Below are 27252 nucleotides of genomic sequence, written 5' to 3' on the forward strand. Positions count from 1 at the left end.
GAACAAAACAGAAACAATAAGATGTGGCAGATAAACTTCTGCCTTGCTCACTTCACAGCTCTTCCATTCCCATCTCTGGCCTCAGGCCCTGCCCCGCTGCATGGCGACACCTTCGCACTGCCCCTCTGAACCCCAGGGCCTCGCTTGAGGTCCCAGGCAGGAGGGCTACCCTCCCCCTCCCCCTCTCTCCGCCCCAGGGTGCTGAGCCCCTGCCAGCTGATTGGCCCAGAAGGTGCTCGACAGCTCCCAGAACTACCAGCACCTGCTGCAGCACTATGCCTGACCTGGAAGCACAAAGCCAGGCAACAGAACCCAGCATCCACCATGGCAGCAGCACAATGAGAATGCTGTCCCGGCAGCAAACACTCTGCGGTATTGCATGCGTCCAGAAGGACAGTGTGAGTGTGGTGCCACCACAGCAGTTCCTAGCAATAGAGGCATTTGCTTTCATAGTTTGCGTGACACTGGAATACTTTTCCATTCCAGCAATGCACAAGATGCAAGAAAGAACTAGTAAAGTAAAAATAAATCAATAATGACAGATATGTAGGTTTTTCTGCCACCGCACAAGCCATTTGTTCTCTCAAGGGCACAGTGCACCTACGCAACACCCCTTGGTAGACACACACCACTCACACAGAGTCATGTCAGGGCATGCCTTTGAGTGCTTCATTCCTCAGACATCATCTGCAGCTTCCCAGACATTAGGAAATAACCTTGTCACAGCCCACAGCTGGTGTCTGTTCTCTTTGGAATGAAGGGGTTCTCCCTGAAATTATGCAGGTGCATTCACGCACATGCACACACAGTAAAGCTAAGGCATGACATCACCCAGTTCATCTGCCAGGAAGGGATATTTACAGAAACATTTTGTAGCAAGTAAATAACATATATGCAGGTTAGGGAAAAGAGTGAAAGAAACATGGAAAAGTTTGTGCTGAGGTGTCCACAGCTGTGTTCTCCATTTGAGAGAAATTAATTAAAGAATATTCTGAGATTGTCCAAAGGATAACAATACAGGTTAGCTGTTGGTATTTTTCTGTTATTACTTATTTAAAGATTGTAAATATCCTCTCTCTTTTAGGAAGAACATTGAGACTGAGTTCCAGAGAAACCTATGTTGATGATCTCCATTTTTAAAAAGTCATTTTTAATAAAAACATCTCAAAATGCAATTAAACTAAAATTGGAATAGTTAATACTTCCTGGCCTGAGGACTTCAGCAGAGCTACTAAAGCTCTGGCATGCTGGTACTACATTTTCCTGCACTTTAAAATGAAAACTGCTTCTCCCTGTAGCTGTGGTAGGTCAAATAAAGCTCCTACCTACTTTTGCATACAGCCTGGATAGGACTTTTTCTTTTCGATTGTCCTTCACTTTTCCGGAGTGGTGCTTCCTTGCAGAGGAAATCTGCTGTGCAGCCCTGACCTGATATTCCCTAGACTAAATGGCCCTCCGTGACCGAAACTTCAGGAATCTCAGATGCAGAGAAAACAATGAAATGACCAAGAGACAAAGTGCTGCCAGATGCACATTCCTGCACACTCCCTCACAATCCCTCTCGGGGCCAGGAATGTAACTGTTGTTGCCTGTAACTGCTGTAAAGCATCCTTTAACAAACACACTATATTATCTAATATATATAACAGTACAATTCTTTTAAAGTATGCAAACAAACAAAAGCTGAGACAAGGAAGCAGCACCCAGCACTTGCCACAACCAGAGCCCCCAAGCAGGGCTGTGTCTTGCCTCTGCCCCACCACCAGCACCAAGGGCAGACAGGAGAATGGGCTGCGACTGGACAGGCAGGAGGGGCAGTGGCCAGACAGATGGACAGGCAGCTCCCAGACAGGCTGACAGACAAAGACTGCCCTGGAGTGAGGCTGGCAGGAGGGGCCTGCAGGAGAGGACAAAGGCAGCGAAGGCAGGGCTGGGGCTTTGGGGTTCCACAGTGAGGTGGAAAGTACCCACTGCCCCTGCAGCTTGAACACAGGTGTTCTATCAGGCACAGTGGGTCCCTTCTGCTTGGACAACCCTTGCAACATTCCCAGTGCCTTCCCAAAGGCCCTTCTCTCCCCCACGATGTGGTTGGGACACACCAGCATGGGCAGAGACACTGGCTGGCATGAGAAGATGTTATATTCACTTAAAAATTTCTTCCCAATACAGATGTGAAAAATAGTGCGAACACAAGGTGCAGGTAACATAGCAACATCAGCTGCCTGGAGCTTGACCCTCTGCATGCTGCGCAGCCAGGGCCTGGCCATCAGATGAGGGCTGGCCATACCTCTGCAGCCCACAAGGGCTCTCACAGCGCTCTGTAGCTGTGGCTACTGTCTCCCTTGGCTTTCCTGCCCAGATGCTCCATTCCTCCCTCTGGCCCTTCTGATGTGGAGAAGGACACCCAGGTCCTTCGCATATGCCATGTTCACAGGACTGTGTAGTGATCTGACATTTCAGTAGACCAGGCAGTCTGTGACAACATGGATGCCTCTCATCTCTGATATATCACCACTGACATGAGAGAGTCCATTCACCTGTACTTTCTAACTCGTAGCACAACTTTTGAGCATGTGAGAAACCTGTTTCTGGTCCTCAGAGCTACTTCTCCAAAGGGAGTTCAGATCTCATTTGCACAGCTTATCTCTCTGAAATGAAACTTCACAGTGCAAGCATTCTATCTGAGAAAAGTACCTGGGTAACCATACCCATACAAATTCATTTAGTCCTGGAACAGTCCATATGACAGAATAACATGGAACCCAGCACACTGCGGACAGTGAGAAGGGCTGCAGACACAAGCAATGAAAAAGGCACCGAAAAGAAAGCACCAGCTGTTGCAGCCAAACATGTCCAAGACAGCAAGAGCCATCAGTCAGAGGTGATCCGCTTCAGCCAGGACAGACATACACAATGAAATGGAGCAGGGAGAAACATGGACAAGAAATAACAAGACTCAGCTCAGAAAACTGCAAGTACAACAAAAGAGTTTGAAAACCCCCCTGTGGAAACAACTGTCAATGATTTATGATGTGCTTCACTCTGAGTGCAACCTCAGAAGAACACTGAGAGCATCACAGGACCACGCCTTTGTCGAGTCACACCTCCTTCCCACTAACAGTGAGTTAGAGGAAATTAAACTCCCCATTTTAAAACTTCCCTCTTGACACTCCATTCCCAACTGAATTTTTCCAGACTTAAGTCTCCAGTTGGATGTCTTATGAGGATGCTTCATCCCAAACTGGCTTACATGGGGCAGAAGAACATATTGGAGAAAAGACTGGTTTTAAAGCAGAATATGGTAATGGTCAACTAGTAACATCAGTAATATCTGTAGGAAATTAGTAAGTTTTGCTAGGAAGTACTGCTTGTCCCCTGGAAGGACTTCCAGAGGCCCTGGAAACAGCAGGTCAGATTACAAATTGCACACACCAGTAGAGGTTCCCTCTCCATCTGAAACAAAGCTATTCCACTGGTGAACATGGATTTTACGCAGCAACAAGCATTGCTGATGAAATACATGTCACTGGTATTATTACCCTTTGACATCGAATAAGATATAGCTTTACAGAATTCAGGGTTGATCCCAAATATCATTATTTCCATGCACTCACAGGTTTTGTTGTTCAAAGTAAGTTTCAGACCATGCATCTTACCTACAGAATGAGCAAACACAGAAACCACCTATTACCACATCAAAGTTTAAATGCAGTTTTGGCTCAGCATTATTGCAGCTATACAAAAGAAGACAAAGGCACCAAGCCCATAAGACTTGATCACCATTGCATATAAAGCTCAGTGCAGAGCTGTGAACTGAGTGTAGTCATTTAGAAGAGGCCTGGTTCCTACTCCTGGAACTAAAGAATCACAGAATCATTAGGCTTGGAAAAGACCACTAAGATCTTCTAGTCCAACCATCAACTTGTCATCATCATGTCCACTAAAACATGTCCTCAGTGCCATACCAACAACACCTCCAAGCTTGGTGACTCCACCACCTCACAGGGCAGCCCGTTCCAATGCCTCATCACTCTTTCTGAGATGAAATTTTTCCTAATATCCAATCTGAATTTTCACTGGAACAACTTAAGGGCATTGTCTCTCATCCTACCACTACTCACCTGGGAAAGAGGATGGCCCTCACCTTGCCACAACCTGTCAGGGAGTTGTAGAATCATAAGGTCTCACCCTGAGCCTTCTCTCCTCCAGACTATGCCATCCCAGTTCCCTCAACTGCTTCCTATATGACTTGTGCTCCAGACCTCTCACAACTCCACTGCCCCTCTCTGGACATGCTCCAGGGCCTTGATGTTTTCCTTGTAGTAAGGGGCTCAAAACCAAACACAGTACTCAAGGTGCAGCCTCACCAGTGCTAATACAGCAGGATGTTCCTGCTGACTGCATTATTACTGATACAAGCAAAGATGTCACTGGCCTCCTTGGCCACCTGGGAACACTGCTGGCTCAGATTCAGCCAGTTGACAACTGACAGCCCCAGGTCATTTTCCTCCTTTTCTGTCCCACAGCGAGGATACATTTCTACAATGTCCAGACACTACGACCCATTGCTTACTCAAGATTTGTCACCAACCCATGCTACCTCTCAATGCAGGCAAAGCAACTCTGTCTACTTTGTTGTTTTACATCCAGCATTACAGTCAGACTTTTAAAGAGCCGGCTCATAAATATGAGAGCCTTTGCTGATCATCTGAGAATTTGCAGAAGATCACAGATGGAGAGTTAACACAGAAAAGGCAAAACATGCAATCTCACTTGTAGAAATGGGAAAAGAAGGATATGGAGCCATGGAGGAGCCAGTCTATATTTCAATTTCTGGAACAAAAACTAAACTAATTGTTAATTAATTTTAATGGACCCTGAGAAGAGAAAAAAAGATATAATTAAAAGCCTACACCACTTTGTGACAGATAGATCTGTTAAATGAGTCTGATCACCTGCCTGAACAGTAGCCCCAAGGTAGAAGTAGACCATGACAGTTGTCAGCAGTGGTACGCTCTTCTAGAAAGACAAGTATCTAATGGAATGAAAAACAAGCCACCCGCGAGATGTGGACCTGGTGGTAGGCTGGATTATGTACCAAGGTTTGAATTTCATTCTTCAAGATAAGAAAAACTGGATCATCCAGAACAGAGTAAAAACCAGACACCTGGGAGAAATGACCTGAAACGAAAGAGGAAAGGTTGTTTAACATAAAGGAGGAATAAACAAGAAGAGAGCGTCTCAGATACGCCACAAAGCTGCTAAAAAACAAGAGAAAGCGTGGTTTATTTTCCTGTTCATAATAGGTGGGACACAAATGCATTTCAGTTGCAGGCAGAAACATTCTGCTTGGATTTTCTTAAAAAAAAAACAAAAAACAAAACAACAAAAAAACCCAGATAACTGTTTTTCAGAAATGACACACATATTATAGAATCATAGAAACACAAGGTTGGAAATGACCTGCAAGATCACCTAGTCCAACCATATTATCAAGCCTTGCATGGAGCAGAGTGAGCCTGTGCCTATAGTATGATATGCATATGTTCTCTCTGGGCAGGTGTGTTCAAAGATCATACTATGCAGATGTTCCCTGAGGTGACTTGGATTGTATGTAGTTGTTTTGAAATTTGAAATATTATTTAAAGTCGAGGACTGTGTATTGAAAAGAAAACATATCTAATGTAAGGAAATGCTACTGAGGAAAGGCCAAGACTTGGAGCTGAAAGTTAAAGAGTAGGGAGAGGTATGTAATCTTACTGACCACATGCATACTGCAGTCTTTAATAACATTATCACAAACTGTTTTCTTCCATAGGCCTGTGATACCTAAGTTACGCAATTATTGAGAAACTGTTTAACAGTACCTCATTTCTGTCCTTTGGTGGATAATTCATTAGGAGGGTAATGAACTATCACGCTTACAGCAACAGAAAACAAGGCCCCAGAGATCGCTGTGGCATGGGCTTTACCTTTCCTTAATCCCTATATTTAAGACAAAATACAAGTCATTCAATTACCATCAGCCAAAACAGTAATATTTCCCTACAGAGACCCAAACCACCCCCGATTCAAAGAACGCAGAGGGCCTTGGTTCAGTTTTGCTCTGCATTTACTCTCCACTCACTTCTGAGATCATTCATGTTACACTTGCATTCATAAGCCAAATGCAAGAGGAGTTCTTCAGCCCACTCTGATGGAGACAAGCTTCTGAAGTGGTCAAGTAGAACTTCCTCAGCCCACAGAAATAAAGGCCTCAGAAAATGCCAGTAGAAATGAACACACTTGAGCAACAGAGATACAAGGTCTTTATTTTAAAGGAAATCTGGTAAAAGCTCAGCTTGAGGTTGCTACGATCCTAGATCCAAGCCTGTGCTGTAGTCAAAGGATTTTGCAGATCAGTGACCTTGGATTAGTACAAAGTATATGCGGCAGAGTGGTCTCTGCCAAAGCCTTCAGGCAGCACAGCACACACGTGCTTGCAACAGCTGAGGGTTTCTGTAGGAGCTGAAACACAGAGCTGTTTGCTTCCTCTTCCAGTTCAGTGCTGCAGCAACAGCACCCGCTCACCAGCCATATTCTCTCACTCTCAGCCTTACTCAACTCTCAGCACAGAATCACATTGCATCCAAAATATTCTGAGCTGGAAGGAACCTGAAAGGAGCACCCAACCCCTGGTTCCAATCAGTTGTTCAATCCAGTTGTAAATAAACCCAGAAGCAAGTTTGTTATCTTATATTTTTAGAATACATTCCATGATGCTTTTCTATAATAAAACAGATATTCAGACTGTATTTTATATATAACTTTATTCACTGGCTAAATAAGTCAGTACATACAGGATTGTTTATATGGTGACTGTAAATTTATATTAGTCAGCCACATTAACCCAGAATCTCAGATGGAGTTTGAAATCAAATCTACACTGGTGAAATTTATAAAAATGATAATTTCAGGTAACAGGATACAATACTTCTTGTGAGACTGGATACATAATATAATCTTTTTTTTTACTAATAAAAAAAAATAGAAGGAAAAATAAACTTGTGAATCCTAGCTTCAGATTTCAGAACTTGAGAATTAAAATTTTTGGGTTGTTTGCAAATTAATTTTTGTCCACAAAAATTAGGAAAATATTTATATTATTTTGTCTATTCATAATGTCTATTGATATTTCCTGCCTTGATAGTCCTGTCCTAAAGAAAATTGACTTCATCCTCAGTGGCTGTTTCTTTAGAAGAAATAACAAAATACTAAAGGAAGTTCCAGAAAAAAAAAAAAAGTCTACAGTTGTACACCCAAGTTCAAGCAGATATCCAAATCTAATACAGTTCACTCCAAAATGGAATTTCTAATATAGTTCACATCAATAGCCCAAGGTATTTTCTCCTTTTCATAATAAAGCACTGATTAGTAGAAATATATATGCTAATTTTAAAATGTTTTAATATAAGTGGGATGAATCACACCTATGTGCAGATATGAAGAACCTGTGGGGATGCATGTTAACATTCGAAAACTGAACATCTTTACAGTTGCAAAACCACTGCTCATCCTAACATTAGAAAACTATATGACATATTTTATATTAAAAGGAAGCCCAAGCACATAAGCTATCAGCGATCAGAAGTAAAGCACACCAGTACACCTAACACTGGCATTTTATCCACAGGCCTATCTCTGCTCTTACATGGACCATATTATCTTGAAGAAGTATAGAGAAATAATTCCTAGACTATAAACCCTTTCCACATGAATCAGTGAACAAGTTAACTTGCACAGGATTACTTGCAGTTGAGGTAGTCTGAAGCTGGAGATTGCAAAAAATCTGTAATTATATAAAGAAAGCAAGTTCTAACAACTCTGGCAATCACTTATCATCACTTTAGATGGTATTCTTAAGGCCTGGACTCATGTTTCTGTGAAAAATATTCTATTTTGAATCTAGCATGTACGTGAAATAGAGGATTAGAAGTTTCCTGGTACTGTGCAGAGCAGGAAAAGCAGAGGAGCATTGCAGCACAGCTTTTGATACAGCTAATCCAAAAGCAAGGTAAATAGCCTCCAAGAAATATGCAAAAAAGCAAGCTCCTAAGAGGTCAGTTATCTCTGTTAGCAGCTTTTTAGGGTACCTCACCCCTCATGCCACTTCCCTCCTGAAGCTGTGCATGAAGGTCCATTGTCATAGCCTCATCTGGAATATTTTGTGAAGTTCTTGAGTTCCACAAAATAAAAAGGACATTAAGGCAATGGAGAGAATCCACAGGAGGGCAACAAAACCAGCTGGAAGGCACGTGTTGTGAGGAAAGGCTGGGGACACTTAGGTTATACGGTTTGAAGGGGAGGAGGCCACGTGGTGACCTCACTGCTCTCTTTAACTGCTGAGAAGAACCATTAGGAACTGATGACAGGACATGTGAATGGCACAAAGCTGCACCAGGGCAGGGTCAGACTGGATATGAGCAAAAACCCCTTTACTGTGAACGTGGTGAAAGGCTGATCAGGTTCTGAGTGAGGTGGTTGACACCCCATGTCTGTCAGGGTTCCAGAGGTGTATGGGTAATACTCTGAGTAAGATGCTTTAACTTTTGGTTAGCCCTGAGTTAGCAATTAAACCTGACAACCTATGAAGGCCCCTTAAAAAACTCGGAAGAGGAAGAAGACTTCCTCAGCAATGTAATCCTCCTGCACAGTCCCACATCAGGCAACACAGCTGCTGGGAGAAGCTCGGCCTCACACTAGCCCTCGGACTTGGCCTTTCCCACCGGTGAATTTTGGGTGGCTTCCTGCTAAAACAATATTTAGTCCTGTTTGGAGAAGCCAGCACATCTTACCTCATTTGCACAAAAAGGCTGGATGCTGTTGCAGAAGAGGCCATGTGCTTCACTCATAGGAGAGAAGCAGCAACATGATTATTGCATAGGTCAATGACTTAAGTTTAGATGGCAAGGTATACTTGCTTATTTACTACATGGAGGACTAGGCCAGGAAAAATGGTTAAGAAGATGCTTAGCACAAGGTTTAGAATGGACCCCTTGCTTTCCAAACTCCTCCTCAGAGGAACCTGGATGCAGCTGGATCCCACCTTCATCCCAGACTGTGTGCTCAGCTGGACTCACCTCAGCACTGCAGCTGTAAAGAGGCAAGGGATGAGCTGGGTGACTCTGGGTCCAGGCTGTGTGGCCCCATGGGCAGTAACAGCAGGCACTGAGCTGCATCTCCACTCCCAGCATTCTCTTTGAACAGGCTCTGGTGATCCTGCAAGCTCACCCTGAGGAAAACCACCCCAGAAAATAGTAACATTCTGCTGAAATGTGTGTCTGACAGAGGGAGGCTGCAGTGGCTTCACAGGCCTGCTGCAAAATGAGAAATAGGATTAAAGAGCAAAAGAGGATTGGAGGGCAGGCCACACCAAACCAACCTTCCATCCTGCCAAAGCCACTCAGGCTATGGCACCAAGAGACAATCAAATCCTAAGCCTCAACATCCCTCACAATGGACTCAGCATCACAGGGACAGTTGCTGAGCCAGAACAGTGAGAGCTGATGGATGAACGAGGATCAGCAGGTCTGTTTCAAATCTGCATACATACTGCCTTCGCACAGCCCCCACACTAAGGTCCTGTCTCTGCCTGCCTTCCCTGATGCAAAGGTGCTCCTGCCACAGAAGTTTTCTCTTGTCCATTGCATGTTTCTGTAACTGACTGGATTAAAAGAGAATAACTGGTGTGACTACGGAAGGTATTCCCCTGGTGAATCCTGAACAGCTGAAGGATCTCACTATGTGAAGAAAAACAAAGCCTGCATTATTTGAGAGAAATATGGAAGGTCATCTCAATAACATTAAATTAATATTACTATTTGTCAGTGGTTTATGAGCTGGTTCAGCCCAGTTCCATGATGACTGGGGCAGGGGACCCATGGACCCATGCCCTGGAAAAGGGGAAAGGGTAGGGAGATGAGCCTAAAAACAAAACAGCATCAATGGTCTGAGGAGAACTAATTCACTAAATAAGATGTCGGAATGCAAATAACACAAAATAATACAATATAATTGGAATTGAAGCTAATAAATCGATAAAATGAGAAATAGAGTGTCCAAAAGCTGAAGGTCTTATTGAGATGGCTAGGAGCACAGACTCTGCAGGGATGAGCAGAAAGGGAAAAGAAAGGTATCTCATGACTTGCCAACAGCTTTATCTTCCCCTCTGAACAGAAAACAGAAACACAAAGTAACGCAAAGTCATCTGGGGTATGTGGTTCTTGTCTTTGGAGAAAGGTCTATCTCGAACTATCGATGATCCATGGAACTGGAGCATTAACTCTGACATTCCCAGTGCACTACATGATGTTATGATGTAGAATACTGATAACAAAAATCATAAATCCATGACACTATTACCTCTCTACAGCATAAAATTGCTCAAAAATATAGAGAACAACTTTGCTGTAACTTGTGTGTTTCATCCTTCATTCTAAGTTCCTCAAAGAGGGAATCTCTGGAGCTGAAAACCTTTTTCTCAGGATGCTCCAAGCATGGTCTGCACTGAAAGAAAAATTGTTTAGGCAAGAAGCATGGCTGAGATCAAAATTCCTTTTACAAGAACAGCTTTCAGATCTGGCTTGCTCTTTTCTGGGATGATATATTTAACTCGTTTAAGTGAAGAAGTTGCTTTCCTACTGCTGGAGCTGATGCCAAGCGGACAGAGGAAAAAAATGAGCCAACATCAAAGAGGTGCTTACAAACTTAGAAATAGAATTTCTCATATTGGGAATAAAATGTAGAAATTGTCATGGAAGATAACATCATAAACAAAGGAAAAGGCTTACAACAAATGAAAAATTGTGTCCTGTGTTACTGTTATCAATTCCTTGGCAATATTCCAATAAGACAATTTAGGCAGTAGTAGTTTACATGACAAAAAGAGTGCAGTTACGTAGCTTGAGTATACAGCTCTATCAGAGCCTTAACTGTAAATTTGTTTGTTAAAATACAAGGGAGTATTCATAAGGATTTTAGATGTAGTGCTTTTCAGCTATAACAAGCTGCTCTTCCAGCTGGGAGGCAAGGATTACAAATTGTGACCTAAAAATGTTTTCTTGTCACCTGACGAGGCAGGTAGAACTGCTCATGACAACTGCCTGTTGCACTGAAGCCGAACAGTCGTAACAATTCTCAAGCTGCATTTCTCAGCAGAGATGACAGGTAGATGCCACCAAGAGGTGCTGGGAGCTACACTGCTAAACAAGCAATAGAAGAACCATCCAGCAGCCCTTCATCAGGAAGAGCAAGGCAAAAATTGTCAGCCCACGTCACCTTCATTTTCAAAACAATGAATTTGTAAAGTAAACAAAGGCGGTGACAGAGCCTTTATTTGAGGTACAGGCGCTATAGAAAAAGATACCAGAGAAAAGGGGAATGAACTCACCCCTCCCGGCGGCCGTTTAGTTAAGGAACACGGCCGCCTCTCGCTCGAACACTGGCGCACCGGAAGGGGGCGGGGGGGGGGCAACCCGCGCATGCTCTGAGCGTGTCTGTGCTCCCGGAAGCACCGCCGAGAGGGAGAGAGCGGGAGGACGGCTGGGGCTGGGCTCCTCCGCTCGGGTCACCCAAATGTTCATTCACTGCTTCAGGCTGTGACCAGGCAATCCCATTGCAGAACTAAAGGTTGATTCTGGTTCTGAGATACATGGCATATGTCTCTGAGTGACTGAAAGGTCTTGACTGTCTGGAACAAAACAGAACCCTACATGAGCACTGGATAGCAAGATAACACAGTCATAGAATCACAGCATCACTGAGGTTGGAAAAGACCTCTGTGTTAATCTACTCCAGTCGTCTACGCATCCCCACCATGCTCACTAAGCAATGTCCCTCAGTGCCACATCTACGTTTCTTGAACACCTACAGGGATGCGGACTCCACCACACCCACAGGCAGCCCATTCCGATACCTCACCACTGTCAGAGAAGAAATTTTTCCCAACAGCCAACCTGAACCTTCCCTTGTGCAACTTAAGGCCTTTACCTCTTGCCATGTTGCACTCACACAAAAACGTTTGGATTGGTTCGCAAGTGTTAATTTGTTGCCAGTGGTTCTTTGTCCAAGCATCTCTATAGCAGATAACTTCAAGAGAGTATCAATCAGTTAAGGTCACACTGGCTTTTTGGGGGAGAAGTAAGCCCAGGGCAGTCTTACAGGCCTGCAAGGCTGCAGCATTGCTGACCAACTCCTACATTTGTATTAGTAGTCTCGCTGCTGCTGTGGCAATGTAACTGCACAAAGTCTTTCCTCCAGTTATCTGGAGAATAGAACGGACTACAGATGCAAGCTCCTGCTGTAGAAGCTGCGGAGTAATGCAGAAAGGCCTGTGCATACATGTACCTACTCTCTTAAGCAAATATACCTGGAGAAAATTTGAACCGATTTCTGCCAAGATCTAGTCAGTGCCTGCTGCATTCACACATGGCAGCTAGAAATCTTTGCAGGGACAGTCTTTCCACTGTAGCCACTCTTGTAGAGTGACTTCCTATTGTTGATGCGAAAATTAAATGCAGAGTTACATGAAGTGGGGGGAGCTGGGGCTGTGGGAGGATAATTCAAGCACAGCGTTACAATTTTAGACAAAGGCATGCTATCTCAGAAATAAAATACATTTGTCTCTACACAGTAAAACTGAAGAAACAGTTTGGACTGCAAATCTCTCTTTAGCGAAATTTTCAACCAGTAGCTCTAAAGAGTGGCATGGGTGACCAGGCCAGTAGTCAACAGACCGCTGAAGACAAAGGGTGATCACTCTCCTATTCAGATAACACATAAGAGAGATAATAGCCTGGATTTTCAGAGGTCTAAAAGGGCCAGGGTATAGATGTACCAAACAGAACCTGTGATTTATTTACTCTCAAACATCCAAACCAGCAGACACAGCACACAGCTTGGTGTGCGATGGGAAAGGTTCAGCAGATTAAAATTCCTATGCAAAAATCTGCCCTTTCAAGATGTTGTGACCTTAGACACAAATCCTTTGCAGTGCACTGGCCCCTAGACATTTGAAGATGAGGCTGTCTGCAGTATCATTTCCCATTCAGACCCAGCTCTCTTGTTGTTCACCTAGGCATTAGAGAAGGCATAAAGAGAATGTCTCAGTGCAAGCAGCTGGGTGAGCTAGCATCAGAGCACCTTGAGCACCTAACTGCTTCTGCGGAATGCAGAGTGTGCAACAACTCTCTCCTGAGTCTTTACCAGCACTAACGATAAAGGTGCAGGGACTGTAAAGCATGAAGTCTGTAGTGGGATAAAAAAACATAAACACCAAAAGATTGCGTAAGGATTGGTGAGCAGGAAACCTTCCATTCCAGCAGTGAGAGAAGAGCAATTCCAAGTAACTTCCCCAGCATGCTTCTCTCCCATGTGGAGGGGGAAAGGGGCTTGTGAGCTCTTTCCCCTTCACTAGATCTTCCAGCACTTGCAAAAAAAAATCAACTTCTGTATTGAGGAAAAAGGGTTGAGATTCATTTGCTCTGGAGGCTGACAGTGGGGCTGGAAACAGCCTGTTCACCGGCTGCCAGGGCACATCTGCTGAACCCAGTGGTGCTGTCAGAGCTCAGGAGCAGCCATGCTGCGAGGGGGAAGGGAGAAGGCGGCTCAGGCATGTGACTCATTGCATAAGTAAGGGACACTCATGCATGCACACTCACAAAACACCAATCTGTGCTAAGAGTACAGAGATTCCTGCTTTCATATTTATCATCCTAGAGCCACAAAAGAAGTACTTCCAGAGATCCATACCTTGTCCATCACAAAGCCAGCTTCATCCTCTGTGCTCCAGGAATCTTTCTAAGTGCAAAGTCTAGGAACCTATTTTTTGCACAAGACCCAGCGCACAGCATTTGGGTGGCCTTCCCTAATCATCCATGCATGTCAGCAGCAGCAGCACCTCCAGTCCTTACAAAACACCAAAAGGCAGCTTGAACACTCCTCTTCATCATTAACTCTGAGAAAGGAATGAGACCCGTTGGCTTCTGAGTCACTGAGCCAAATGCAAAGTCCACCAAGTTCAGCAGAGAGAAATGAAAATGAAGGCAGAAGCAGCCTTCCCAAGAGGAGACCTGTGCAACTGAGGCTGTGGCACTGTTGGTTTGTGGCCAGGGCCAGCCCAGCTCTCCATGTAAGCGGTCTGCAGGCAAACAGCAGCCTGAAGGCCAGAACTGATGTGGGCAGCTTCCCATGTGACACTCATGCAAATGATTTAATAAGATGATCTACTTATCTAAAATGATCTACACATGGCTGCAAACTGTCTCTCAGACCAGATTTGTGTAGAGCAGCTCTTGGCCTGCAGAAGTGAGTGTGGTGAACACTGTGCTGGTCACAGGTGTTGGTCACATAGGAGCTGGCAGTCCCCATGTTCCCCAAACCATAGTGAAGTGGTACTCATTTGGACATCCGGTAGGGAGCAAGCACATAAGACTGTGATATAAAGAACACTGCTAGGCATCACTGAGTAGAACTCTGTGATCAAGTTCTCCAACCTACTAGATGAAAAAGTATCACAAGAGTTGAAGTTTTCAGTTGGTACACACTCTACATGTGTCTCTGATTCACAGTGAGGGTAGCAGCTGAGTCTTCAGGTGCTTTACTCTTTCACAGGCTGCCTGCAGTCAGAGGATGGTCTTTAGACATGAATTTCATGTCTATAGAGCTCTAACATGATTAGAAGATCTCTTGCCCTGCTCCAGCAGAGATTCCGACCTCTGAGATGCTGCAGATCCCACCTCAAAGCTCACAAGATGCAAGAGCAGGAGGTAATGAGAGAAATGGTGGAAGATTCTGAGTTGTCTCCTACCTCCTCCCATCTGGTTTGCCCTGTTCCCTAAGCAGGATTCTGTAACCATGTCTCTGGTCAGCACTGAGAGAGGGCTTTGTCTCCCACCAATACTGGCACAGGCTGCCCCAGGTAGGCAGTAGAGTCAACATCCCTGGAGGTCTTAAGAAACATGTAGATGTTACAGTGAGGAACATGGTTTAGTGAGCACGATGGTGATGACAGTTAGACTTGGTGATCTTAACAGTCTTTTCCAATCTTCATGATTTTATAATGTTATGGACTTTTCTAAACTTTGGTAGATCAAGCTGGTCAAGAGCAGAAGGCAAAGGAGTGAAGGAGTCCAGCAATGCCTGGGGCTGAGATGGCAATCAAAACTGTTTAATTTCAAAATAATTTTCCAAAACAGACCCATAGATCATTTAAACATGATGTTGTCTTGGAAATACCTGAAGTTCCATTCTTCATAATGTACTGAGGTTCAAAACCAGTCTTCTTTTGGTGCCATCTATCACTGTGATAATCAGCAGTTCATAGCACAATGAGATAAGTCATGGGCTCTCCTCTAAATCTTGCTATTGAGAGTGATTACTTGGCCTTGGGTAATGAATTAGTCCCATTATACAGCAGCTGGCATGAGAGAAGCAAATCTGCTGCTAAGGCAGCTCATTACAAGGGCAGTGCTGGAACTACTCAGCCATGAACTACACACACAGCCCTCAGCAGGATTTTTTAACGGAATTCTGCAAAATAGTACAATGATTTCTCTGGAACTGCAAAATACACTGCATTCATCAATTCAGTTTCTGGCTGTTACTTTCTGAGTTGAGCATTTGCCTACCCCTTGGAAATATAATTCCTCTTTGGTGCAATTTTTATGTGGCAATATCAAATCCATTCTTTAATCTTTTATTCTTTGCCATCCCCTGCAATCACTTTCCCTCCAAATTTCCATTTCACTTCCTAGCAACTTGCCGGCTCATGATACTGCCTTTCTACAGCCCAGCCTCACTTCTGCAGCAACTGCACGAAGCTCACTTTGCAACTGATTTTGTTAAACAGCAGCTTGTCACTGTAGATCTGGCTTTGTGGTATGTGGTTCAAGAAGGAGCATGTGGTTACACAGTAACAGCAGTTTTGTTTTGAAACCTAAATGAGTGCTAAATAGGTGAATTAGAAAGGATAGATCCAACCAGCCAATTTAAAGTAACTTTCTGAGACTATCAGGGGAAAAAAGGAGAATGACAGAACACATTGGATAGCAATACAGTAGCCATGATGGCATAAGCATCTGTGTTAGGTACAGTTGAGAGAGCTGGTACCTTGCATTAAACCAACTAACACAATTTGGTTTGTCAAAATGAACTCCATTATTCTGTGAAGACTTCAAGAGGAAAATAAGCAGTGACAGAGCAATAAAACTTCTGTGTGAAGTCAAAAAATAATGAGATAGAGATCAATGAGAAGAAACAAAAGAGAAAGTCTCCATCAACTCAAAAGTTTAGCAATGCAACCACAAAGGACTGGAGATGCAGCTCATTTCTCAAGGAATTCATGATATATGAAGCAAGTCTAGTCAAAAGCCTGAAGCATTTTGGTAAGTCTACAATAAACAGGTAACATCTTAGCAAACAAATTACACTAGTGAGAAAAGCGAAGTATTAAATATGGGAGTAATAACTGTAGTTCCACGTGTATCTTTCATGTCCATCAGCTCAAAGATCCTTGCTCCTCCCCTTTCTTTACTAAAAAGGATGGTCTGCTGGCAGCCCACTAAGCTCTCAGGTGATGGCGGAAACTCATTTTAACCTCTCTCTTGCTGTTCATTCAATTACTACTTCTTCCTTGATGGTTTTGGTGCTGTTTGACCATGTTTCTGAATCAGCCTGAGTAGGTAACAGAGGCAGCAAGTAATGCTGAAATGCCAGAAAGGAAAATGTAGGTTCAGTTGGAGATCTGAGTTAACTCCGAGCTAACAGATATGTCTCTGAGAGGCAAGGAATACATACAAGAGTCTCAAATAAAGGAAAGGGGCAAATACTTGATAATGTGAGCACTTTGAGACTCTTCATTAAATTGTGATGTGCTTCTCCCTCACCCTAACAGAATCATAGAATGGCTTGGGTTGGAAAGGACTCCAAGGATCATCGAGTTCCAACCCCCCTGTCAAAGACAGGGCCACCAACCTACAGATCTGGTATTAGACCAGGTTGCCCAGGGCCCCATTCAACCTGGTCTTGAATACCTCCAAGGATGAAGCATCCACAGCCTCTCTGGGCAGTCTGTTCCAGCACCTCACCCCCACCCCTGGTGAAAAAATTTCCCAACATCTAAGCAAAATCTTCTCTCCTTTGATTTAAAACCATTCTCCCTTGCCCTATCACTATCTACCCAAGTAAAAAGTTGATTTCCCTCCTGTTCACAAACTACCTTGAAATACTGGAAGGCCACAATGAGATCTCCCTGCAGCCTTCTCTTTTCCAGGCTGAACAAGCTCAGTTCCTTCAGTCTGTCTTCTTATGAGAGGTGCTGCAGCCCTCTGAGCATCTCTGTGGCCTTCTCAAGCAATTCTCCCTTTTATCTATTCCTGGACTGTGTGAGAGAGGATACTTTGAAGACTAGGACACAGTGCTAATGATATAACTTGTCAATTACAGGTTATGAAAGCAGCCTAGAGACAGTTTTTGCTTTTTTTCTATGTAACATGACTTGCAGCATCACCTATCTTCAAGCAGCACTACCAGCAGTGCTGTTCAGCTCTGGATTTGATGTTGGAGTGGCAAATACAACTGTGCCCAGGAAGCCATCCTACAGCTTCTACATCAGCTGTGTATTTTCCTTGCCCCAGAGCACTCTGTGAAACAGCCATGGAAAGCTCTCTCACACATCTTCCTTCCAGACCTTGGCCTGACCCATATCAGGTCTTCTCAAATTTTTAATTATGTTTCACTGAGGTCTCTCTTCCCCTATGGAAAAAGAATGACAAGACACAGAACTGATCAATATGGGTGAAAACAGTGATACAAGACAAAATGAGTTATGTTGAAGTTACTTCTTTTCTTCTACAGCTTAGAGATGGCAGTAGCAAGGTGCAGAGGGCTATTTCAAGGTCTGGGAAATCTGTACAGTAAGCAAATCTGGAAAACCATGGTGTTTTTGCTGCCAGCATCACAATGGGGATATCTGTGGCTCAAGATGGAACTACAGAGTCTACTGTTACACAAGAAAGTGCCAGACTGCTCTCCAACAATGCCAAGGAAGTAGTTTTGACCTTCAGTTCTCTGCCTGCATAGGAGCCAAAAAATCAGTGACCAAAGTCCTCTGAAAGTCACCTGTCAATCTGTCTAAATTCATTCCAAAGCAGCCCATAACCAGCAACTGAAAACTGGAGGGACTGCTCACAAGCATGAAAAAGACATGTTAAAAGGTGCTGGCCTGTGTCACTACTATAGTTCTACAAAATAAGGAGTGGTGGTTCCTGACTAACCCATGGTATCCTCCTTTAAGAATTTGCCAGCAAAAAGGCTAACCTCAAATGTACAAGACTGATACAAAAGCTACTTAACAACATGATGTGCAAAACTGGGTTACTAGCAGAATCAAGAAGAGCCTCTCCCAGACAGTGACTGCAGTGTGCAGAAAGTCCTCTGGCCAACAGCACACAGCAGCAGCTCTTCAGCCCGTATGCAACCTGCCCTGCCCCTGAACCAAAGCCAGTATTATCAGCAAGAAGTGCACTGTCGCCGCACACTGCAGAGGCCTGGCCCCTGTGCTGCACTGCTCAGTATAGACCTGCATGGCTGATGGCTGGGGCTTCCTGCCACAAACCATTCATTTACAAGAGGATCACTTAGTAAGTAATGTTTTAGGCAGTGGCATGACATAAATATTCCAGCTATGCAATACCATACCCCCATGTTTCAATGCAAACACTTATTGAAGCACCTTGCTCTTGAAAAAACAACTGAAGAAATGGTTGGCATTGATTTTACACAGTTCTGAACTGAGTGGCTCATACCAACACGAGGAAGTGCAGTGAGTAATTAAACATGGCCAAGGACACTTCAAACTGATGTAAACAGTTGACAGTGAGCAGAGCACATAATGGAACCATCAATCCCATCATGTTTTTTTCAGGTTTCCCCAATAGGTTTGCAAACCAGTCTGCAAATTCTGCACAGCACAAAGCCTCACATCGTCAATAAGTGTGCACAGTAGGGAAAAGCCACTGCAACAAGCCAAGCTTCTGGAAAGCTTCCACCAAGTCAGCCATGTATGTGTAATGCATTCCTGTAAGTGCTGGATTATGACAAAGCTGCATAGATCCAGTGCTCCCTGGAAGCACCAGAAACCAAAGACAGAGATATCAGTGTCTTCTTTCAGTTATTCTAAGACACAAGTTGGCAGTGCTGCTTGCTTGCCAGGCCCATCAGGATGGTTCCTCATCCAAACAGGATTAACTCAAGGAACTTGAGAAGTATCACTCTTGCTGGACTGAGTTATAATGTGGACACTGTGAAAGCTGCAAGAGTCCCAAATATTTCCAAAGAAAGACACACTCTGAAATGCTGCAGAACCATATATTTGTTACCATTATTATGAGACTTCTTCAAAACAGAGAATGCCCTATTTTTGAAGATGTACTTAGTGTCAGTAGCCAGTGAAAGAACAAAAACAAGTTCTGGATACATACAGACATTCAAGACTCTATTAACATAGAATGAAGGTACATTAATAATGATTAATGATAATAATGTGGTCCATAAAGCATGAGCAACCAGAGATTAAAAAAAAAATACAAAACAAAACAAGAATTTAATGTAGTTATTAAAAGGATCAGTTAATTACACCTGGTCATTTATTATCACACAAGTAAAAGTGAAATGAGTAGAGAAAATCTGTAAGAATCTTCAGGTATTCAGGTATTTACCAATTCAGGTTTCAGGTATTTACCAATTTGGACATCAAAATAAAGGTCATTTTAGAAAATATTCAGTATTCAGCATCTTCCCACTACTCCTTTAAAAGTATTCAGTATAATACACCATATAATATATTCAGTGGATGTGGTTTTCAGTGCAACACTCATGACACTGAACATTAATCTTGCATCCACGCCAGAAAATGAGACACACCATCTCTACAGAAATTACTCTTAGTTTTCTTCCACAGAATTAACAGGGAATTTGTCAGTGAACTAAATAGTCTTTAAATGATCTACATTATTCATCTTCACTAAATACCCACACCCTACAATGCAGGTGAACAGCAACTCTGATCTTCAATCTACAAGGCAGACCCCTGCAGTGTGACGGGTTTCAGACTCCCTTTGCAACCCATGGGTAGAAACGGGTTCTTCCAGGTAAGTCTCCTGTGACCCACTTTCATCTTTTTGCTGAAGGTAAATAAAAACATTTTTTAAAGTTCTGTTCTGTGCAATTTCTGCAAGGCAAGAGGTTTGACTGTTCTCATGTGCTACAGAATCTGTGAGCCCAGCTCCTGTAACACTTCAACCTGTCCAGAAGGAAAAGAGCTGACCAAAATTCCCCATCTGCCAACAGGAACTCCACTTTCACACATTCTGGGGTATTTACAGTGCTATTCACTTTTGAAATTCTTCCTGCAGCTTCTACAGTTGAAGATAATTTCCACCAGACACACAACAGATACTCTTACAAGCAAGGGATTGCAACCTGCACATTCTCACAGGGCTTTAAAATCTCCAAACTCTCCATCAAAAAGTGATCTTCCCATAGCAAAACATCATTTCTTCACCCTTATAGCAGGAGAAAATAGGCTACCTAGTTCTGTTTTCATTTTCCAGAAATGCAAGTGCTCCTATGACAAAAAGTTTTGAATGTGAAAAGTTGCAGATAGTCACAGATGTCAGAAATGATCCTTTCTAATCAAAGTGCCTGGGCAAGACACAGCTGCATGTATCCTGACTTCAAAAAGACACTGGCTGAACTGTGGTGCATTTGAGGGGAGCTGGATGCTCTACGTCTGTCTGTAGTTGTCTCAGTCACTTTCTCAATTTTTGAAGAGATGTCATATTGTTCTCATTGCCACAAATACCTCTAAGATTCCATTTCAGGCAAAGGTTGGCTGTCAAATCACACAAACTATAGCAGCTGAAACAGCTGTGAGCACTGAGTTCTGAAAACACTTCCCTTGCCCCTGATACACTGCAGCCTCCAGCTACAGCATGGCACACACCCTCCTATGTGTTCATCCCCGTGCTGAGGACTGCTCAGAAAGAAGCAGTGTCAGCAGCACTGGTATGGTACCCTGGAACCATCACACATCCCCCATGTTGTGCTCTGTGCCTTTTGACATCAAGCTGATGTTTGAGAGAACAGATACGGGAATGAAGGCAGCAGGTAACCATACCCAGGATGAAGAAGGACCTTCTTAGAAAGGAAAGCAGCATCACTGTGCACAGAGGAATCAGACACCTCAATAAAAAGCCCAGGCCTCAGGTACCTTGAGCCAGCCAGGTGTTTTCCACATGCAACCTCACTGTCATGTATATGGTTGCCAGCATCATCTTCCCACTCCAGTAGCTGCCAGCATCTCCCTACTGCACCATGCACCTTATATAACACTCAGCACAGCTGGCAGCCCATGGCCACCCACACAGCACTGACTGCAGATCTTCTGGTATAATGTTTTGGGGTCTTTGATCAAAATACACTCCAACACTGAGCTGGAGGTAGAGAAATAAAAACTATTTTCTGTAAAAGTGGAGATTTTATTGAAATTCTGTTTTACGGAAATGTTTGAAAGTTGAATTTCATCATGCAGTGGATGCATGCACTCCTTGCTAATCAGCTCACAGATTCCAGTTCCTCCGTAAGCACAGTGTCTCCCCAGATCACATCAGCTTACAACAAGATACAGCTTGGTGCAGAAATCCCCCACAGTTCTTCTGCCATTACAAAATAAATCAGAGGTATTATTGCTTCCATTGATCTCTTTCACTCCTGTTCCTGTGACTACCTTGGCATGAAGGACGCGGCTCCCAGAGTGAGCATGCCCCCACCTCCTAGCTCTGCCGCTGGCACTTCCCATGCCTACATGTCACAGGTTGGGCTACGTGAGATGAGTCCTTTCCCCTAAGATGCTGCATGGTGGTGGAAGTAATGTGATTCTGCCTGCATGTGCACCAGGCATTGGGGACAGTGTGCAACTCCTTTCCCCCAGAATGCCTCACTATTCCATTACACCATGCTGCACAGACAAGATCAGCTCTACTCAATCCAGCTCACTCAGATCCCATAGCCACCTCCAGCCAGGCTGGAAGCACACACTGCTTCACACAAAGGCTCACAACTGGGAGATGGCTGCAGCTATAAAAACTGCTGACAATTATCAGCAAATATGCATATGTTGCTATTGGTGCTGCTTATATAAGTGATTTCTAGCTAACCACAAATACAAAAAGCAACACCCAAAATAGATTTTAAAACAAACCACTTGCAAATGTGACTGAATGACACATCTCCCCATCCTTGTGCAAGGCACATCTCAGAAAAGGCAGATGCAAGATACAGCAGCCACCATCTTTCCACAGGACCCCGCACAAAGCACCTCCTGAAGTATGTTCCACCTCCCATCCCATCTTCTCCCTCCTGCCACTGCTCTGCAACAACACTGGTTGTGGCAAACTGGAACACACCTGAAACTTATCCAAGGCTGCTCCTAGGTATGGAGCTGCACAGAAACCTGTCTGTGCACGTTATCATCCCAAACATCGCTGCTGCAGGCGGGACGCAGAGCCTCTGGACAGGTACTGTGCTGTTGCCTACAGCTGTTAAGAAATCCCCACATTGCCACTCACTGTATCACACACCACATTCCACCTGCTCTGCACCTGTGTTCACTGCAAAGATTCAGCTTCCTGGATTTGACCACTCATTTAAATGAGTCAAACATGTGTCTTCAAGGTGGAAATCAACTTATCTATGCTACGTTTCAAGCTATGACAATGTTCAAAATGAAACTTAAATTGTGGCAAGTTCAAGTTATGAAAAATAATGTTATGCATTTTGACACATTAGCTAAACAGTCCTGTGAACAGTGAATATGTAGCCTTGATTTCCGTTTTGATAAAGAAATTTGAGAATAGGTTTTCAGATTGCCCAAAAAATCAGTTTTTTTGCATATATGCAACTCCATTTTCAGGCAACATAAATATATTACCTGTGAATTTTTGAATGGCATGTATAGAGTTGCAGTCAGACGTTCAAGTTGAAGAAAAATTTGATCAAGCCCTCTCTTATCAGAGAAAGATATCCCTCACTTCACATTCATGTCAGCATTTTTTGGCAGCATGTGCAACAGTGAACAATTGTTTTCAGGGACAAATCACAGGAACAGTAAAATTTAATCCAAAATCTCTATTGTACACTTTGAGAGCTCACCGAGAATTGCAGCCACTTCCAACAAACCAGACTGATGCGTTCATTTCATGAAAAGAAAGTCAAACATCCCACTTGAATCATGTTTTTATCACCCTCTTTCTATGTTTTAATATAAAATGTTAAAAAATTAAAGAAGTTTTCTTAATTTGTTTTATTAAATATAAATTTATCTCGACTGTGGCACATGCAAGCCAACTGGTTGGACATTCATGCTATAGACTGTCCAGTCACGTCAGTCATTGCTGACATGGCTATAACCACAGAAGGACCTTCAAGGGTCTGGAGCACTTGCCATATGAGGAAAACCTAAGAGAACTGGACTGTTTAGCCTCAAGACAAGAAGACCTGAGAGGGATATTATCAATACATATAAATAACTATGAGGGGCAGTTCAAAAAAAAAAAAAAAAAAGCCTCTTCTCAGTGATATCCAGAAAAAGCACGAGATGCAGTTGGTACAAATTAAAACACAACATATCCCATTGAAACATAAAAGACTAGAAGAGGTTGCCTAGAAAGGCTGTTAATCTTTGAATGCATTCAAAACCTCATAGTCGGTCATAGTCAAGAGAAAAAAAGACCAAGTGATCTCCAGACACATATTCCAGACAGCAAGAACACAGCAGCCTCACTGACTGCTACTAACCAGTTGTGTGCCTCAGGGAGTACATCTGGAACCCCACAACAGAGCTAGAACCTCCTGAGCTCAGTTGGGAGTTCCTTACCTCCCTGTGCCATTCAAACCAGCCCTGGTGAGCCACTGGGCACAAACACCTATTCTTCTTTGCAAGAGACAAGTTCTATCACCCAGTGTGAGCAAGCATACAAGGACAAGGATCACGACCTGCACCCTCCTGCTTCAGCACACCACACAGCCAGCTGTCCTTCAGGGCAAAGAGATACAAGCCACAGTACCTGCTGGTGTAAGCCCCTTATTAGGACAGCCATAGGAGTTTGTATCCTCTTCCGACAGCACTGTGAGGGTAAATTTTGCTCCCAGTACAGTGCTGAACACTGCCAGATGCCACAGAAATGAGGCACCCAAAGCACAGATGCTGATCAGAGGATCATACTCATGGCTCTATCCTCCACATAATCTTACGTCCCCAGTGCCAGTCCCAATGTCTGCAGGATTAGAGAATGGAAGACAAGAGGTTCCCATGGTGCCTTCAGTTGGGTCAGCTACACCATGTGCAGTGTGACACACTCAGACCTCTGTAGGAAGGAAGGTGTTTCCAAGAGGAAGATTATATAAAACGAAGTCAAAGTGTGACTTTTTACTTAGCAAGGTTTGTCTCACTGGATGATCCACTCTGCCTCCTATGATTTCTAAATTCTTGGTTAGATGTGTGAATGTTTGGCAATGTGTGAGACCACAAATATTCATGTATCTCAGTAAATGATCTTGTACGTGGCACACCTGACGAACATACGGACTCTCACGCTCCTAAACCATAGCACAATAGTTCTTGAGTGCTTCAGAGGCAGAGAGAAGTCCCTGGCCTCACTCCTGTAATGCTGAGTGGGGAAATTCTGCCTCTGCTTTCCTGTACAACAGCTAAGAATGAGCAACAGCAACTCCATGGAAACACCACAATTTTTTTTATTTGTTTGGACTGGCAAAATGGAAGGGTGATTGTAATCTATAAGCAAACGACCTGCCCCAGAACACTGCTCTGCAGGCACCTGGCCATCTGGTTCTACTCAGCGCTGTGTATCCTTGCCCTCCCCATGTCCCAGAGGGGAAGGCCTGGGGAACATGCAGTACAGCAGGGAATGCACCCCAGCAGAAACCTGGAAGGTAGAGGTGACTGAGAAGCACTGTGCTGTTGACCACTGAAGTGCAGCATGCCAATGACCCGAGTGACACAGGCAGGAGGGCTGATGGGCTCATGGCAGATTCCAGCAGTACTACAAGATGCTGCAGATTTCACTTTCACAAATGCAAAGACAGTGAAGCTGGACACGAATTTTATACTTGGATGGTATATTTTTTACACAGAAAAGAAAGTAACAAGCCACCTGTGAAGCAAGCAGTGCTGCACAAATGGAGCTGCTGCCCAAACCACAGGGCTGTGAGGACAACTGGCACCTCCAGGAATCTTGGTGGTGAGGTGACGGCCTCTGTGCTGCGCAGGTCCCTGAGGTGCTTGGGCAAGACAACATGCACTGGAAGGGCGTCCCTGCCAGCCAGGAGATGCTGCAGCAGAAAGGACATATCTGGGTTACTTCTTCCAGAGCATCAACCCAGGAGACGCTTAGTGAATGGAGAGGAGAGGGAAGGCATTCGTGCGGCACCTGGCCGACACGTATGGCCGCCGGGAGTCGCAGCACCACCACCTCTGACTGCTGCCATTGAGCAACAGTGAGAAAACAGAAGCGTCCGGAGCAGCCCTCGTCACGTAGCGCAGATCAACAGCACCGAGCGCCCCGGAGCGCTCCCAGCTCCGGGCACGGGGCGTCGCCGGCGCTCGAAGCCTCGCGGGACGGGACCGCTGCGGAGCGCTCCGTGCTCGGCCCGGCCCGGCCCGGCCCGGCCTGGCCCGACAGCCGCTCCCACCCGCGCAGCCCCGCCGCCCCTCGGCCCCGCTCCTACCTCCAGGAGCTGCACGTAGCTGGCAGGGAACCAGCCGCGCAGCCCGTCTTCCTTCTGCCCTTCCCACCAGCCGCCGTCCGGCACCTGCAGCACCGTGATCAGCTCCCCCGCGGCGAAGCGGAGCCCCTGGCGGTGCCGCTCCCCAGAGAAGGGGTACAGCGTCTGGCAGCGCGACCCCGACATGCTGCCGGCAGCGCGTCGCGGCCCCAGCTCAGCGCCCACCCGGGGCGCCGCCGCCCTCCCGCGGAGCGAGGGCTGCGGGAGGGGCCGCACCCAGAGCCAGCCCGCCCCGTCTCGTCCCGCTCCGCCCGCTGCGGGGGCGCGGCGCGCACCGAGCGCGGAGAGAAAGGGCGGGGCGTGCACGGCGGCCCCGGAGCGGCGGTGAGCGGGAGGAGGGCCTGCGCGGGACCGCGGGTGTGCGGCAGCGCGAAGAGTGCGTGCTTCTGAGGGAAGCCGTAACGCGCTCCTGGAGGCACTTGTCTGAGAGACGGTTGTGACACGCGCGCGTGTGATGGCGTCACCCGTGTGCTTGTGAAGTACACCTGTGTAGGACACCCGTGCTGCCTGACCAAGAGACACACCTGGAACACGTGTGTGTGTGAAATACGGGTGTGTGTGACATACAGGTGCTTGTGACATAGGGCCATGAGCGATATACAGGAGTGTGTGTGATGTACAGGATGAGTGATGGACGGGTGAGTGTGACGTGGGTATGAGTGACATATGGGTGTGTGTGATGTATAGGAGTGGCACAGGCGAGTGTGACATACAGATGTGTGTGTGACATACAGGTGTGAGTGTGGTGTACAGGAGTGATTGACATACAGGTCAGCATCACCTATGGATGAATGTGGCATATAGGTGTGGGTGACATGGGCATGGGTGACATGCAGGTGTGAGTGATGCACAGATGTGAGTGATGTGGAGGTGACGACCATGCATAGGAATAAACACGGTGCTACAGCATGTGCACACTGCTGATTCTGGGAACTCTCCACCTGGCAGCAGTTCCTGGACTGATGGGAGAGGACCATCACATGGCATCACAGGTACTGCCAGCCCCACAGCCGGCAGCACAAGCCTCACTGCATCCTGACCAGCCCAGAAAGAGAAGGAGGAGGAGGACAGACCTCAGGGCATGACAAGATCCACAGTAGTGACTTGTTTTTTTTTCCCCCTCTTTCCATTTCTTCCCTTTTCTTTTTCCTCTCTCTTTCCCATTTTGAATAAATAAAGGCACACCCTTGCTCAGTCAACATCTTGAGTCCATTCCGAGATTTAATTCACAGGGATTGGGATCAGTATAACAAACCACAAGCCTCTTTGGCTTGCAATAGTGACATACAGGTGTGGGTGACCCATTCCCAAGTGTATGTCTGTGGCACTCACTGAGCACTCCACTTGCTCCAA

At 45.0% G+C, this 27252-nt stretch overlaps 1 protein-coding gene across 2 annotated transcripts in view; it reads right to left on the minus strand.

The window, feature by feature from the left end:
* Positions 1-26075, minus strand: part of GAS7 (growth arrest specific 7) — a 103411-nt gene extending 77336 nt beyond the window's left edge. For both annotated transcript variants that reach the window (XM_065748622.1, XM_065748624.1), the window contains exon 1: positions 25843-26075. In XM_065748622.1, the coding sequence (XP_065604694.1) occupies positions 25843-26025 (183 nt within the window). In that variant the 5' untranslated portion in view covers positions 26026-26075. The remainder of the gene's footprint in view (positions 1-25842) is intronic.
* Positions 26076-27252: the final 1177 nt, after the last annotated feature.

The sequence above is a fragment of the Cyrtonyx montezumae genome, unplaced genomic scaffold (genome assembly GCF_038088225.1).
Source record: "Cyrtonyx montezumae isolate F1298 unplaced genomic scaffold, pur_monq_1.0 scaffold_50, whole genome shotgun sequence".
NCBI lineage: Eukaryota > Metazoa > Chordata > Aves > Galliformes > Odontophoridae > Cyrtonyx > Cyrtonyx montezumae.